This window comes from Artibeus jamaicensis, unplaced genomic scaffold, assembly GCF_021234435.1.
Source record: "Artibeus jamaicensis isolate MK-2021 breed Jamaican fruit bat unplaced genomic scaffold, CSHL_Jam_final contig_196, whole genome shotgun sequence".
In the NCBI taxonomy this organism is placed as follows: Eukaryota; Metazoa; Chordata; class Mammalia; order Chiroptera; family Phyllostomidae; genus Artibeus; species Artibeus jamaicensis.
This window is the reverse complement of record NW_026521401.1, coordinates 1,390,947-1,406,349: the sequence shown is the minus strand read 5'-3', so window position 1 is coordinate 1,406,349 and position 15,403 is coordinate 1,390,947. Positions and strand designations below refer to the sequence as shown.

Here is a 15,403-nt window from a genome sequence, read left to right as displayed (position 1 = left end):
AAATAATGAAATAAGAGTCAAAAGGTCAACTGGCTTAAGAGTTAATTCTGTTTTTAACTGTTAGATATTCTTAATCAATCTGAAAGATTTTCTTTGACAAATTTCCCACATATCTACTTAGGACCCCTGGTTCATCCCACCCTACCATCCTACACCCCTCCAAGGAGATTAAGTAAAGAGGGCCAACTTGGCAAATTCAGTTCCAAAAAAAGAAGCAGGATGATCTAAGTATCCAATTTGCTTGTGATAAGGTAGGAGAAAAACTCACCCCTTCTTTGTCCACTGGAATTCAAACTATGATAAAGGAGGCAGAAAGACAGCAAGTTTAAATGAAATGTTCACATTTATATTGAACTATACACTAACACAGAATGAGTTCTACTAGTCAATGAAACTTTGCCAAAGCAGAATCACAAACTTCTGTTGGGGAGGTCCAGTCAACTAGCAGCAGTGATCCCCAAGAAGGAACACCAAGGAGAAGCCTGGGAGACCCCACCCCAAAAAGCCTCCTTTCACAAGACCCCCAACTCACTTCTCCCACATGCACCCACATTTTCATATATTTTTAGTTTCTTCACTGCAATAAATATAAAGCTGGCAGTGCCCATATACCACAGCACAAACAATATTTCAGACTTTAGCATACAACTGTAAACAGTGGCTAGGTTTAAAGAAAAAAAATGTTAGAATTAACAATGAGACAGAATTCTTAGCAGCGGAGCACATACTACTACTCCAGATTTGGTTTTGGTGGGTTCATGTTTTTGACAAAAGATGTAGTACAAATAGGCCCACGACAGTCTAGAGTACTATGGGCAGCAAAACAACAGGCCCTAGATCACCCCTAGCAGTATACATCTTTCACCTGCCACATTCAATATGTGACCACACAGAAATCTTTGTAGAGCCATCACCAGCTGCTACTTAACTATCCAGAATGGGTGGACAAATGAATTAAAATTTGCTGGGAGAGTAACAGAATACTACTTCTGCTAGCTGCCTGGAAATTTGGCCCCTTCATCATAATGACAAGGACATTTCACTTGGAGAGTACATTAAGTTTATATATACGTGTGTGTGTGTGTGTGTGTGTGTGTGTGTGTGTGTACACACACACACACACATATTAGAGAGAGAGAGACTGAGTGAAAAATCCAAAGATTAAGCATTAAGTTCTATCACTGTAGCAAACTGGGATGTCAATGAATGAAAACCGGGTAAGTACTTTTTGCCTAAAGCAATGCAATGAAAGCTGGCAAGAAATGAAAGCAGACTCAACATCTGCACATTAGTAATGGGGCAGACTTTTATTTAAAAGGCTAGTGGTTCAAATACTATTGCTCACATAGCTCTGGTAGATAGAAAATATAATAACGTCTCAGGTTTATACATATAAGCAAAGGAGCTGAAGGCCAGCTCACAAAGGGCTATTTGATCCTTAAGAGAAGCTCAAAGCCTGTGCTGCTAGAGTAACCTACGGGTTTGTTTGGACCACACTCCCACCCTAACAAACAGAAGACCTGGATAGAAAACTGTCTTTTCACACAAAACTGTGGGTTAATTAATTATTCTCCTTAGAACTATATATCCCAGCTAAGAAAAAAATCTGTCTTGAAAAATTCAAGTACCTGGGCTAATAAAAATAAAATTTTAATATGGTAAATGAGTTTAGTAAACACCATGTGTATTTTCTTGTTAATGAAGACATGATACATTAAGAAAAGTTTATATTCTTTAAAAAAAGACAAAACCAATAAAATTCCTAGAAAGCTGCTTGACAAGAAAAAAAAAAACAGCCCAAGTTCTGTCCCTTTCCATCAGAAGTGGCTCTTAGCACAAATCAGGACACACTCTGACACACAAAGCACTGCTATTTGCCTTGCAAGCAACACATAAAATATATGCCTTAGTTATTGAACTTGAATGTTAAGCAGAATCAGTGCAGAGCACATCTGGATGAATTACTTCAATATCTACCTGGTCCAGTTTAAAATATTTGTACAGATTCAATCTGTACACATTTCATAGGTACAGTGAACAATAAGCCATCTTTTGTCCCGTTACTTTTAAAATGGCAGTTACTATAGTTCAGACAAACCATTAAAATTATACAGAGCTTTCTGGAAAGAAATTCTGAGATGATGATATATTAAGGAGAATCCTAAAAGTTAAAATAAATCTAGTTCTTTTTTACTAAAACGGTGGGATCAAGTAGAATATCAATTCTAAAGAACAGTTTCACTTGTTTCCCCGTTAGAAAAGGCCAAATTTTTCTGGACTGTTAGAATTTAAAAACTAAAACAAACAAAAAAAATACACCTCAAGATACTATAAAATTTGAAATAATGTCAGGCTTATGGAATGAAAAATAAGAGTTCCAATCCTCACCCCCCACCCCCAAAGGAAACTGTTAACAGGTTCTAAGGGAAAAACAAGCAAAACAAACCAGAACTCTGAATACAGATAGCACTATACAGACTCTATAGCACAGAATACCACACGCAAGAATGAGTCGCACATCAGAAAGATCATGAGAGTAACTGGCTGGGGACTCAACACTTACAGCAACAGAGCTCCTACGTCAAAAACGTTAAAAGCATGTTATGTCAACAAGGACCAAAAGAAACAGGAAGGAAAGGCTGCATGCATGGGTCCATTACAGACATGATACTCAGCAGCATAAAAACAATACCCTCCACATACTTCCCCAAATGGGGCAAAATATATCTTTCACTGCTAAGTCCAGAAAAGACTGAGTGGAACGAATGCACTTGGAACTACAGCACTCTCCATATCTGAATGACAAGTATGTCCAATCTGATGCTGTGTGTAAAAACATTAAGAACACACTGAATAACAATAAAAATGATTTAAAAAATACATATGAGTAAAGTAAAATAAAAACAAAAGGCTAAATTATGATCCTTAAAAATTGGGGAAAAAAGGTTTTAAAGCCAAGTATGTGTGATTCTGATAATTATTATGTATGACATAATCCACAGAAACAAAGGCCAAGAAGAGAAATCTTCATTCTGTTCAGTACTTAGGCTTGATGTCGTCCTAGAAAAAAACAGTGAAAATTCAATGACTATGTCACACATGTAACTAAAAAGTCCCCTCTGGTTTCAAATGAATTTAAACAACAATTTTCCTTAACTAGTTTTTCTCTGGTGTCAAACAAACCTATGTACAGGACCAGTTTAAATCCCTCCTCCCTTTCAAACACTAGATATGAACATCCAGGAACATTCTACAATGCAAAGTGCCTTAAGAAAGAGAAGGATTCTGTAGTGCCAGTGACATAACTGATCTGAGGAAGCTGGGATGCAATTAACACTGACAGGAGGCAGTCAGGCAATGCTGGTTTGTTTCTCCTCAGGTGTTTCCTCCAACAACTGCATAATCAGTTCATGGAGGGGTTTGCAGATCTTTGCGTAGCCCCCTCCTGTGAGATGCAGAAAATCAAACATGTCGTGGCAGGAGATGGCACCGTCCGAGTGTACGAAGCCCCCATCTATATCCAGGAGCTGAACATTGGCAAGCTTTGGCAGGGAAACCTTGAGGAGCTGGTTCACCTTGGCATTTTTTTGCCTCAAAGGGTTGGGCTTCTCACCTCGAGGTAACAAACCCTGGGGTAGAGCAGAGAAGAACACAAGATGAGAAGAGTCGCTTGCTTTTTTTTACTTATTTGGCACTTTGATTTGATTTCTGCCCCTTTGATTTCTGAAATACTGGACTAGATTGGTTTTAATAAAAGTTCTTTGACCATTCCTGCTCAGTTTCTTCATGATCCCCTTCCCCCTCCTGTCCCTGAATTGTTGGTATTCTTCAGGGTCTCCTCCTTGGCCCATTGTTCTTCCTACTCTAACACTTTGGCCCACACCTCATCCTAGAGCAGGACTGTCAATCTCATTTTCACTGGGGGGCCACACATCAGCCTTGAGGTGCCTGCAAAGGGCCAAATGTAATTTCAACTCCTTAACAGTTAAGTAGTTCACATTTATACAGTCCTAAAATTATTTTGGCCTTTTGAAGGGAACCACGAGGCTGATGTGGCCCCTGGTGAAAATAAGTTTGACACCCCTGTTCCACAGCTTCAGAACTCATACTGAACTCATCAGCTACAGAAGCAAACCTGAATGTTCCTGGGGCAGTCGCAACTTAGTATGTCCAAAAGCAACTCATCATCTTCCCCCAAACGATGCTCTTTCTACAGTCTCTGTATCAACTGGTCATTCCAACACCCAGAGTCTCTCATAAATTATCTATTAGTCATTAAATTACTCAGATTTTGCATCCTAAACATTTTCCTAACCCATTCATTTTTTCCTTTCCATTCTGACTATATACACTGCCATGGCTAGAGAACTTATCACACTATTCACACACCTCAATTAATGTATAATTTCCTGACTAGTCTTTCTATGTCCAGCGTTGTCTTTCCTTCACATAATTTTCAATATACAGCAACTAGAAAATACAGCTCAAATACACATCTGTTTATGAATGCCACATGGAACCCATACTACTACATGTAAGAAACAGAGCTGATTCTTTTTCTTTTTTAAAAAAGATTTTATTTATTTATCTTTAGAAGGGGAAGGAAGGAGGGAGGGAGAGAAATATCAATGTATGGTTGCCTCTCATGTGTCCCCTGCTGGGAACTGGCCTGCAACTGAGGCATGTGCCCTGACTGGGAATCGAACTGCACTTGTTTGGTTCGCAGGCCCACACTCAATCCACTGAGCTACACCAGCCAGGGCCAGAGCTGATTCTTGATGAATCAGTAACACATAATATCTAGTAGGTTAAAATAGAGATATGCTTTGAATTTGTTTTTAACTTATATGTTAATAATCTAATATAATTTCCAGATAAATCAGTATGTCTTTCAACAGTAAATAAAAGCCTGGTCTCATAAGGTAAGAGCAATGTTTTATCATCTCAAACTAAAAATGGCCTTATAGACAATCAAACCTATTATAAAATTGTCAGACATTCATTTCTACTAGAGTATGGTAAAAGGTCCTATTTCACAAAAACAGATTTTCTGTGGATATTCTATTAAAAGAAAATAATTTTTTTTATGTCCAAAGTACTTGTTTATGTCTGTTTTAAATTTTTTCAGCAAAATGTTGGGGCATTTAATGCCATTTTATTGTGTGACTGTATACTTTCAAAAGAGAATTATGACTCTGCTACCCTAGTCTACCTCCTTCTATCCTTGTTAAATACCCCAAAATGTCAGAGATAAATAAGGTTATCCTAAACTCTAGTTTATAAGTGACTGTTACAAATACAAGGCTGTGCATCTACCAGATAACAAAGAAGAGCAACTGTCAGTGCTGAAAAATCAAAGTCTGGTTGAGATACAGTGAGCAACCAAGAAGGATGGCTAGTGAATGATAAATACATGTGCTGTTCTAACTTTCAGGTAATGCCACAGCAGTCAAAGACATAAAGAATGATTAAGCCTCAGGAACAGAGTACTATACCTATTGGAACTTTCAAGCAAGAACGAGAAGAGTAGCTTACTATATTTACATATATTTTCCTTAATATATGAGTATCAAGGGTATGCCATGCAATTTCCCCCCTAAGATAATTAATAACCGCTAAAATATTATGTTAAAAGAAACATATGCTCCTAATCCTTTAACTGTATAACTATTAATTGTTGCCTTTTCTAATCACATACATACTTTTAGTAGTTCTAAATAAAATATATTGTTTAGCATTCAAACTTTTCACTTAAATACATCATAAATTGTTTTCATAATTGTCATATGATTAATGGTATACAAATGACTGGTGCAGTCATTCCCCATGGGGCTGACTGGGTAAGTTACTGTCAATGTTTTAGTGTTGTAAGTAGAACCACTGTATGCCAAATTTAAAAGTCTAGTTGAAACAAAGAATATTTATGGAGGATTTACTCAACAACTTTCATGCAACAAATATGTACTAGCGACTACTATGTCTACTATGTACCGGGCACTGTACTTGAAAGGTGAACTCTTAACCACAATGTAATCCTTTCTGGAATAGGGCAAGATACAAGTAAATTAAATTAATGAAATACCACATATATATATTTAAAAAAGAAAACAAAAGACCTGGTTCTCCAGCACCTAAAAGATAAAACGCAAACTCCTAACATGGCACACAAATTCCTACACGACCTGTCTGTGGCCTCTTTCACACCCATCTGTCTCAAACTTTATTCGATTCTGCTAGCACCCATATTCACTCACCCAACACACACAAACATGTATAAACCTTTGATCATTTTCTTTTTTTCCCCTGTAATGCCTTCTTTCCTATCCCCATTTGTCCGGAGACCAATTACACAGTGTAATAACTCTCTCTCTATACTGCTGGGCCATCCACAAGCATGTGAGATCCTCGAGAGGGACTATGTCTTTTCATTTTCATGTGCGCAGGACCAAGGACAGTTCTTTATATATAGTAATTCTCACATGTTTGTGTAAATGACTATCTTCCTAACACTACTCCACTAAAGAACTGAGCACATATCACAGTTTGCGAAAACACACATTGTTAGCTGGGCAAAGGATATCTACAGGTAAACAGCTATTTATCTCTGAGACCATGAAGATATACTGTTCTACCTCCACAAAGAGTAGCACTTTCTGTTAGGGTTAAGACTATAAAGTACCTATGTTATTAGTGATGAATTTCTGATACATTAGAGAATTCAGAGATTACAACGAATATAACACCTTTAACATATTAACAGTGGAATAGAAGACCACATCTAAGCCAATCCAAACTCAGGTCTAAAAAAAAAAAAAAAAAGACTCAGGACTAGGAGAAATCTCATATATGCAGTTTTAAAAATTATAAGACAGTTAAAAAAAAATAAGGCTACCTGAGACAACAAAGAGGATTTCATCCTTTCTGTAAGGATGAACAGATAAAAGTTGACCCCAACAGCTGGTCTGGGAAATGATGAGACTGGTAAGACAATGGAAAATGTCAGAAAAAAGTTCTCAGGAGTATCATAAACTGCTTCCACCTAAAGACTCTTTATAAATTCATGAACAGTCACATTTCTAGGAGTCCTCACCTGACCTAATGACATCAAGGTCTTACCTACCCAAAGACTACATACCAATACAATGACTTTGGCCTGTGGCTGCCTAGTGTTGATAAGTTGTACAATGGCCTCGATTCCGCCTGCTACTTCTTCTGCTGTATTTTCATGGTTGTTTGTTCCTACCCAGACAACAATGACCTATAATTTAGAGGGGGAGAAAAGAGGTAAGATAAATACCCAAGAATGAAAGAACTTCTCAAATGGTATTGAATAACTTCAACTAAGCAGCCACCTTAAAACAGTGATTCGTATCTCATATATTAGTATAAATTTCCAGAAGATTAATACTCAAGTGGCAAAATTTTAGAAGAATGAGAATTCTTTCGTCATCATGAAATTAGAAGCTAATCTCCTAAAACCCAGAAACTATACAAAAAACAATAAATCAGTGTCTAAAAATAAAACCTAGGCATGTCAAAAAATAAAAGTAAAATCTAAGAAACAAGGGGTAAAATATTTGCTATCTGTATCACAAAGTCTCCCTGACTACAAGTACCTTCTAGAAAAAAAAAAAAAAAAGTACCCAAAGCTGCATAACAGGTGTAAACACACAATGGCATTCAAGGAAGAGTCACTGGTGTGGAGGCTGGATGCAGTTTTAATATTAATAGCTTTTTCTCTCTGTTTAAAAAAAATTGTTTAAATAATTTTTTTAGACTTTGTTTATTTATCTTTAGAGAGGAAGAGAAGGAGAGAGGGAGAGAAATATCAATGTGTGGTTGCCTCTCATGTGTCCCCTGCTGGGAAATGGTCTGCAACCAAGGCACATGCCCTGACTGGGAATCGAACCATGGTTGTTTGGTTCCCAGGCCCGCCCTCAGTCCACTGAGCTACACCAGCCAGGGCTCTTTCTAAAAAAATTTTAAAACAATTTAATTTATTTACTTTTAATAAATAAATTAAAGAAAGGGAGGGAGAAAGAGCAGGAGAGAAACATCAGTGTGTGGCTGCCTCCTGCGCACTCCCACCAGGGACCTGGCCCACAACCCAGGCATGTGCCCTGACTGGAATCAAACTGGCAACCCTTTGGTGCACAGGCTGGCACTCAATCCAGCGCATCACACCAGCCAGGCTCTATGTTTTTTCTCTTAAACAAATAATTGTACAATGTGTCTGTCACCTATAGACATGCATCTTACTATGACTGGACAAAGTAATTTTCCATCCTGTCACAAAGAGAGGAACAAGGATGAGTTTTTTCTGTTAAAAAGGCAAAGAGTAAAATAAAACTAAAGCAGCTGTTATCAGTGTCTCAGCTTTGTCTTTTTCTTTGGGGTTGAAAAAAATACATGCAGGATGTTTATAATGTGATAGAGTACTGGGTACGTATTTGTGGTGAACCTTTGTTCCTGTCTGCTCCAAATTTTCTTCAGAAGCCTTGGAGATTTTGATTACCAATTTGTTTATATGGTTAAACAGATCCACAGTTACTTCCTGAAGTGAATCTTGGCCCTGTTCCATGGCCCACTTCTGAGTGGTATAGCCCTCATATGGCCTGATCCACAGAACTTCGTACCTCATTAGCAACAAATCTCTTCCTACAGCTGAAGAAGATAATTATAACAATTACCAATAACATTCAAACAAGAAATACACTGATTTCTTAATTAAATGTGTATCTGGAATACTCTTAAGCCATGACAATATCATTTATCTTAATGTGGCAAGAACCAAGAACAGTGAAATAATGCTTTAAAGAAGCAATTCGTTTACTACCAGTTTCAGACAACTTAACAATCTGAACAAGACTCAAAATTAATGATATTCTTTTTTTAAAGATTTTATTTATTTATCTTTAGAGGGGAAGAGAAGGAGAGAGGGAAAGAGGGGGAGGGAGAGAAATATCAATGTATGGTTGCCTCTTGTGCGTCCCCTGCTGGGAACTGGCCTGCAATCCAGGCATGTGCCCTGACTGGGAATCAAACTGCGATACTCTGGTTCCCAGGCCCGAGCTCAATCCACTGAGCTACACCAGCCAGGGCATAATGATATTCTTTAAAAAATATGTTTACTGGGAGAGGAGAGTTTAAGGAGTCTAAATGGTAATGCGAAAAAAATACAAGATTAAATAAGATATCTATTTTTAAAAATATGCTTACTTTACCTTGGGTTTAATATTCTCCAGTTCTCCATTCTTTAACCTCCACAAAACATGTCTTGTTGTATCTCCCCCAATTCCAAAATTCAGTGCATGGAGTGGGGAAAAAAGCTCTCGCCATATCTAAAACAGAGAAAAATTCTATTTATTTAAGCTAAAATTAGTGGTAAATAAAGTCTCTCCACTGCCATGTGTGTGCTGTGAGCATCTGAAATAAGTTTCCATTCTGGGCACTCAAACACAGTACTGCTGACGGGTGCTCCTCAGTCTGAAGGACTTTGAAGATGCCACTGTGTGACTCAGCTCTTCATGCAGCATCACACATCAATTTAAGAACCGAGTCACAAGTCTACCTGTCACCCCTTAAGCAGCAGCAGCATTAATAATCAAGCTGCCAACTCACTAAATTCTCCCTTCCCTTTATTCAGCCATTTAAAACAATAGGGTAGAGACACAAGATGAAATTTAAGAGTGTCTGGAGCCAAAAAGAAATAAAGCAATCTTTTCTGTTAAACTTCCCTTGGAAAAAAAGCAGTATCCACTTTTAAAGCCTTAAAAAAAATTGGAACAGTCCACTACAAAAACACATAAAGTAAAAAAAATGGCAAAACATGAACAGTAAAAACTGAGAATCATGACTAGGACAAACATAAATAAGCAAATACAAATAAGAAAATGGTAAAATACAAATAAGAATTGAAAATCATGAGTAGGCCAAATATAATAAATGTAATGTGAAGCTTGGAAGCGAAGGCAAAAAAAGAGATTTAGTTCTAAATGATGTTAATATTTTTTTTGTTTCATTATGCTTAGTGGCACAAAGAAATCCATCAGGTATATCTGATTTCCCTTATATTCTCAACTAGAGCTTTTCTACAGTGTCATACATATGTCTATAGGTTCAGCTCAAAACAAAGTCTGTGTAGTGAATGAACTTACATTAGTAGCCAAGAGCCACCCTACTTTACCTCATATTGCTGCATTAACTGCACCATGGAGTCCCCCACAAATAGCACATCAGGCTCTTTGTCTTTACAGTCCAGGACAAATCTGTTGTGCTAGTTTGAAGAAAAAAGAAAAATTAGAAATTGGCATTTCTTCCCCCATGAGATCTCTTGGCCTAGATAAAACAGCTGTCCAACCAGTTACTGTATTGTTAAACACCCTATTTGGTTTGTCCATAAAGCTGATTCCACTCGATCGGCAATAAACTGCTAGAACTTTCTTCCTACCCTTTCAATATTAATCATTCTAGTATGCTCAAGAAAACTGTAATTTTATTGAAACCAAAATAGAGAAATGTATTTAACAGGTTTTTTCAACTTATCTTTCCCTCAAGCTTTCAAAAGAAAATTTCAGCCCTGGCTAGTTTGGCTCAATGAATTGAACGCCGGCCTGCAGAACAAAAGGTCGCAAGTTCAAATCCCAGTCAGGGCACATGCCTAGGTTGCAGGACTGGTCCCTGGCTGGGAGTATGCGAGAGCCAACTGATCAGTGTTTCCCTCCCTTCCCCTCTCTCTGAAAATAAATAAATAAAATCTTTAAAAATTTTTTCAAATATACATGCAGAAAAATTATACAATGAATTGTATTACATGTTCCACAACCAACAATAACATTTCCCCATATTTGTTTTATCTGTGTGTTTGCTGAACCACTTGAAGGTAAGTTGAAATCGCTGTGATTCTTCACCCTTAAATATTTCAGCATGCATCTCCTAAGGACAGTCTCCCATGAAACCACAAAACTATTGTCACATCTAAGAAGATGAACAATAATTCCACGAAATCTAACATTTAGTCCATAGTCGATCTTTCCAATTATTCCAAGAGTTGGATTACTATCTAGCCAGTCAAGAGGATGTAATTTTTTTTTTGGATATTTTTAATGTCTTTGAAAATGCCGGTTAACTCCAAATCTGAGATACTGGCAAACTAGGATTCAAGCCTTTGTCTAGTCCAAGTTTATAAGCAGTGGTGACTTAGCCCTGGAATGCTTCTCTTTGCTCTAAAGGTACAACATACTTTTTAAAATGAATTTTACCCATCAGTGCTTCAAAGTTTTGCTCATCCCTGAAAACAAACTTACATGATGCTTTAGGCAAGTTTTCTAACCCAGTTCTTAGGAAAGGTCTGAATCCTGTTTTTTTCCTCAAACTACTCTCACTTAATCTCCCCCTAGGGATTAAGGTAGAGAGATATTAAATATATCTGCTGATAAAACCGGTGGCAGATGACACTGTAGTGAAACTGAGACACTCATTTCTATAGGTGAAAGTATAAAACCATTGAGCTTCTCTTTCAGGGTGACAGAATTTGGGATGGCTTTTCTTTTTTCTCACATCATATCTTGTGTAAATAATTTTTTTAAACTACTATCGTTTCAGTAACTATTTTTTTTAATATTAAATTTTATTTAGTTACTTTTCAAGTACATTTTTTTTTATCTATTTCTCCCATCCCACCCCACCCCCCCGCCCGGTCTCCCCCCTCCCTCCCATCCCCCCCCCAGTCCTCATCTCTGTGTCTTTCATACTTGTTCCTCAAAATCCCTCCCCCTTTTTCCCCTTAAGTTCCCTTGTAACTATTTTTAAACTGAAGAGATAAATGAGTAAGAATATAACTTCAGCTAGTAAACAGGTGCACTTTCGCATCATGTCAATTTTGTACTGCATGTACTATATATAGTACCAACTAACTACCTTTCAATACCAATAAAATAGCTCATTTATAGCATGTCATGGAATTTAGGCTCTGCTGTTGTAAAAGTTCCAGTATTCCATAATTTCCTTTAAAGTATACAAGTAGTTGTAATTGTACAAGTAGTTGTAAAGTATACAAGTGGTTGTAAAACAAAACACCTATAATTCTACCATCTCAACCCATTAATACCTTATCATTTTCAGGTATTTTCTTCTCGCCATTTTCCCACACCCTGTCACCCCTCCTCCCACCCCACAGTTGAATCATTATGTATAGCTACTTCTGGCACAGTGGGTTGAAAACAGAAAAATTTGTGTTCAAATTTTAGCTTCTTGCCCAGTGACTTTAAGCAAGTATATAATCTGATTTGAGTCTCATTTTTCACATTTGCTGGCAACTGAGTTGTGAAGATGCAAGTTCCATGAAAGGAGCCCAGCCTCTGGCTAGCACCCTATAGGCACTCAGTAACAGCAGCCATTATAACTGCACTTAATATTAAACTAGATGTATTTTCCTGTGTAGCTCCATGGTTTTCAAAACCATAATTTTTAACAACCACATAATATCCTACTGAACACACCTACTGACACACATTTTTTAAGCTTTTTCCTATTGATAAGATTTGCCAGAGGCTTCTTATTTACTGTGTTGAAGAAATGTACACATAGTTTATTTTTTACATTGTGGGAATTCCTAAATCAAAAGAGATTAACATTTTCATAAGCCTTGGATATATTTCTAAATTCTTAACTTAAAGGCTATACCTATACTGACTCCAGCAATGTATCAGAGATGGTTTTACCATACTTGCTCCTGCACTGGATATTAGTATTTTTCTCTTCCTCTCCCTCCTTTCTTTTCCCATTGTTTTAATCTGTACTTTTTGGAAACAAAAGGTTAAACACTTCCTGTCATGTTTACTGAAATACCTGCCTAGTGGTGCCTTAAAAATATTGATATTATAACAAAAATATCAATGCTTCATCTTTAATATTTACTGCAAAAAGTTCCTGCAGTCTGCTGCCGAGTCTTTTTTTTTTTTGGTTAATGTTTTGATACAATTTGTATTAAATTTATCTGCAGTCAAGTCTTTCAATATGACCCTTAAGGAACCTTTTATTATGGAAAACATCACACATACACAACAGAACACAATGAACCTCTATGAATCCATCATCAGCTATAGCAATCAGTGAACTTATTGCCAGTATTATTTCAGTTACTCACCCACCTCACCCATTCCCAGAATATTTTGAAACAAACTGAGGATAGAGCTTTTCATGTATAAATATTTCAGAATGGAACTCTTAAAAAGATTTTTAAAAACATATAACCACAATACCAATTTTACTCCCCTCCAAATTGATAAATTCTTTAATGTTAACAAATAACATATCCAAATTCAATGTCACAAAATTTTTTGTTTTACAGTCTTTTTAAAAATCAGGACCTAGACTTCCGCCAAGATGGAGGCATAGGTGGACGTGCCGTGCCTTCTCACACAACCAAGATTAGAGAAAACTAAATATCAGCAACAGAAAACACAGCCAGAACACAGAAAATTGAACTTTTCGGAAGTCCGTTAACAATAAATTCTTCAGCCTGACCGGTAAGGGGCGAAACCAGCGGCTAGTGGAGCAGGGTTGCACAGGAGGACTCGGCCAGACGGACTCAGGCCTGCGGAATCCAGGTGCAGGGTTGGACCTAGTGAGCGACTGAGCGAACGACTGCGGGGGAGACAGCGGGGCAGCGGGGCTGCGTGTTGACTGAGGTCGCGCATTTGTGCAAGGGTGGACAGGTGAGGGAGTGGGCGGTTGGACCGGGCCGGCAGGTCCCCACGGCAAGCGGCAGTGGAGGGCGCCGCCATTTCCCTGCTCTGACCCCACCTCCACATACAGCATCATAACCCAGCGACTCTGAGTGGCCCGGCCCAGGTGAACCACCTAAGGCACTGCTCCTCCGCACCCAGCTGTGAGAAGCGGCAGAGAGGGTCGCCATTTCCCCGCTCTGGCCACGCCCCCACATACAGCGTCACAACCCAGCGACCTGGGAATCCAAGGCGCCGCTTCTCACACTTAAAGGGCCCGAACAGACCAAGAATGGCGCAGAAGGATCTCAGAGCCCCAGAGCCAATAGATCTAAGCGATGAAGAAATAGCAAAACTCACAGACGCACAGTTTAAAACATTGGTGATCAGGATCCTCACAGAACTGGTTGATTATACCGTCAAATTAGACAAATATATGAAGGCGAAACTAATTGAAATGAATGGAATTGCACAGGACACCAATAGCAATGAAAAGGAAACTGGGACTCAAATCAATGGAATGGACCAGAAGAAAGCAAATAATGGCCAAACAGAAAAGAGTCAAGAAGCAAGAATTCAAAGAAATGAGGAGAGTCTTAGGAACCTCCAGGACATCTTGAAACGCTCCAACATCCGAATTATAGGGGTACCAGAAGGGGGAAAGGCACAGCCACCAGTGGAAAACTTATTTGAACAAATAATAAAGGAGAATTTCCCCAATCTGGCAAAGACAATAGACTTCCAGGAAATCCAGGAAGCTCAGAGAGTCCCAAAGAAGTTGGACCCAAGAAGGAACACACCAAGGCACATCACAATTACATTAGCCAAAATTAAAATGAAGGAGAGAATCCTAGAAGCAGCAAGAGCTAAGGGGACAATCACCTACAAAGGAGTCCCCATCAGACTGTCAGCAGATTTCTCAAAAGAGACCTTACAGGCAAGAAGGGGCTGGAAAGAGGTATTCCAAGTCATGAAATCTAAAGACCTACAACCAAGATTGCTCTATCCAGCAAAACTTTCATTTAGAATGGAAGGACAGATAAAGTGCTTCTCAGATAAGATCAAATTCAAGGAGTTCATCATCACCAAGCCCTTATTATATGAAATGTTAAAGGGACTTATCTAAGAAAAAGAAGTTAAAGAAACATGAACAGTGAAAGGACAACAAACTCACAGTTATTAACAACCACACCTAAAACGAAAGCAAACTAAAAGGACAGCTAGATCAGGAGTGGAAACATAGAAATGAAGATCTCAAGGAGGGTTAGCAACAGGGGAGTGGGAGGAGGAGAAGGGGGGAGAAGGTACAGAAAATAAGTAGCATAGACAGTAGATAGAAAATAGATGGGGGGGGCAAGAATAGCATGGGAAATATAGAGTCTAAAGGACTTGAGACACATGGTCATAAACTAAAGGGGGGTAATGGTGGGGATGAGGGGTAGGGTGGAGGGGAATAAAGGGGGAATAGAACAACTGTAACAGCATAATCAATAAAAAATTTAAAAAAATAACTAAATAAAATTTTTTTAAAAAGAAAAAAAAATCAGGACCTAATTTGTCTCTTAAATCCCTTTTATTCTTTTTTAGAGAGGGGAAGGAAGAGAGGGAGAGAAATATCGATGTGTGGTTGTTTCTCAAGAGCCCTAAACTAGGGAATCTGGCCCGCGATCCAGGCA

At 38.2% G+C, this 15,403-nt stretch overlaps 1 protein-coding gene across 1 annotated transcript in view; it reads right to left on the bottom strand.

Annotated features, from left to right (window-relative positions):
• Nucleotides 1–324: 324 nt before the first annotated feature.
• The window catches only part of PAFAH1B2 (platelet activating factor acetylhydrolase 1b catalytic subunit 2), a 29,334-nt gene continuing 14,255 nt past the window's right edge, over nucleotides 325–15,403 (bottom strand). Inside the window, exons 3-6 of the mRNA XM_037147305.2 lie at nucleotides 10,187–10,276; nucleotides 9,225–9,341; nucleotides 7,136–7,258; nucleotides 325–3,629 (exon numbers count right to left, since the gene is read on the bottom strand). Coding sequence (XP_037003200.2) covers nucleotides 3,351–3,629; nucleotides 7,136–7,258; nucleotides 9,225–9,341; nucleotides 10,187–10,276 — 609 coding nt within the window. The 3' untranslated portion in view covers nucleotides 325–3,350. The remainder of the gene's footprint in view (nucleotides 3,630–7,135; nucleotides 7,259–9,224; nucleotides 9,342–10,186; nucleotides 10,277–15,403) is intronic.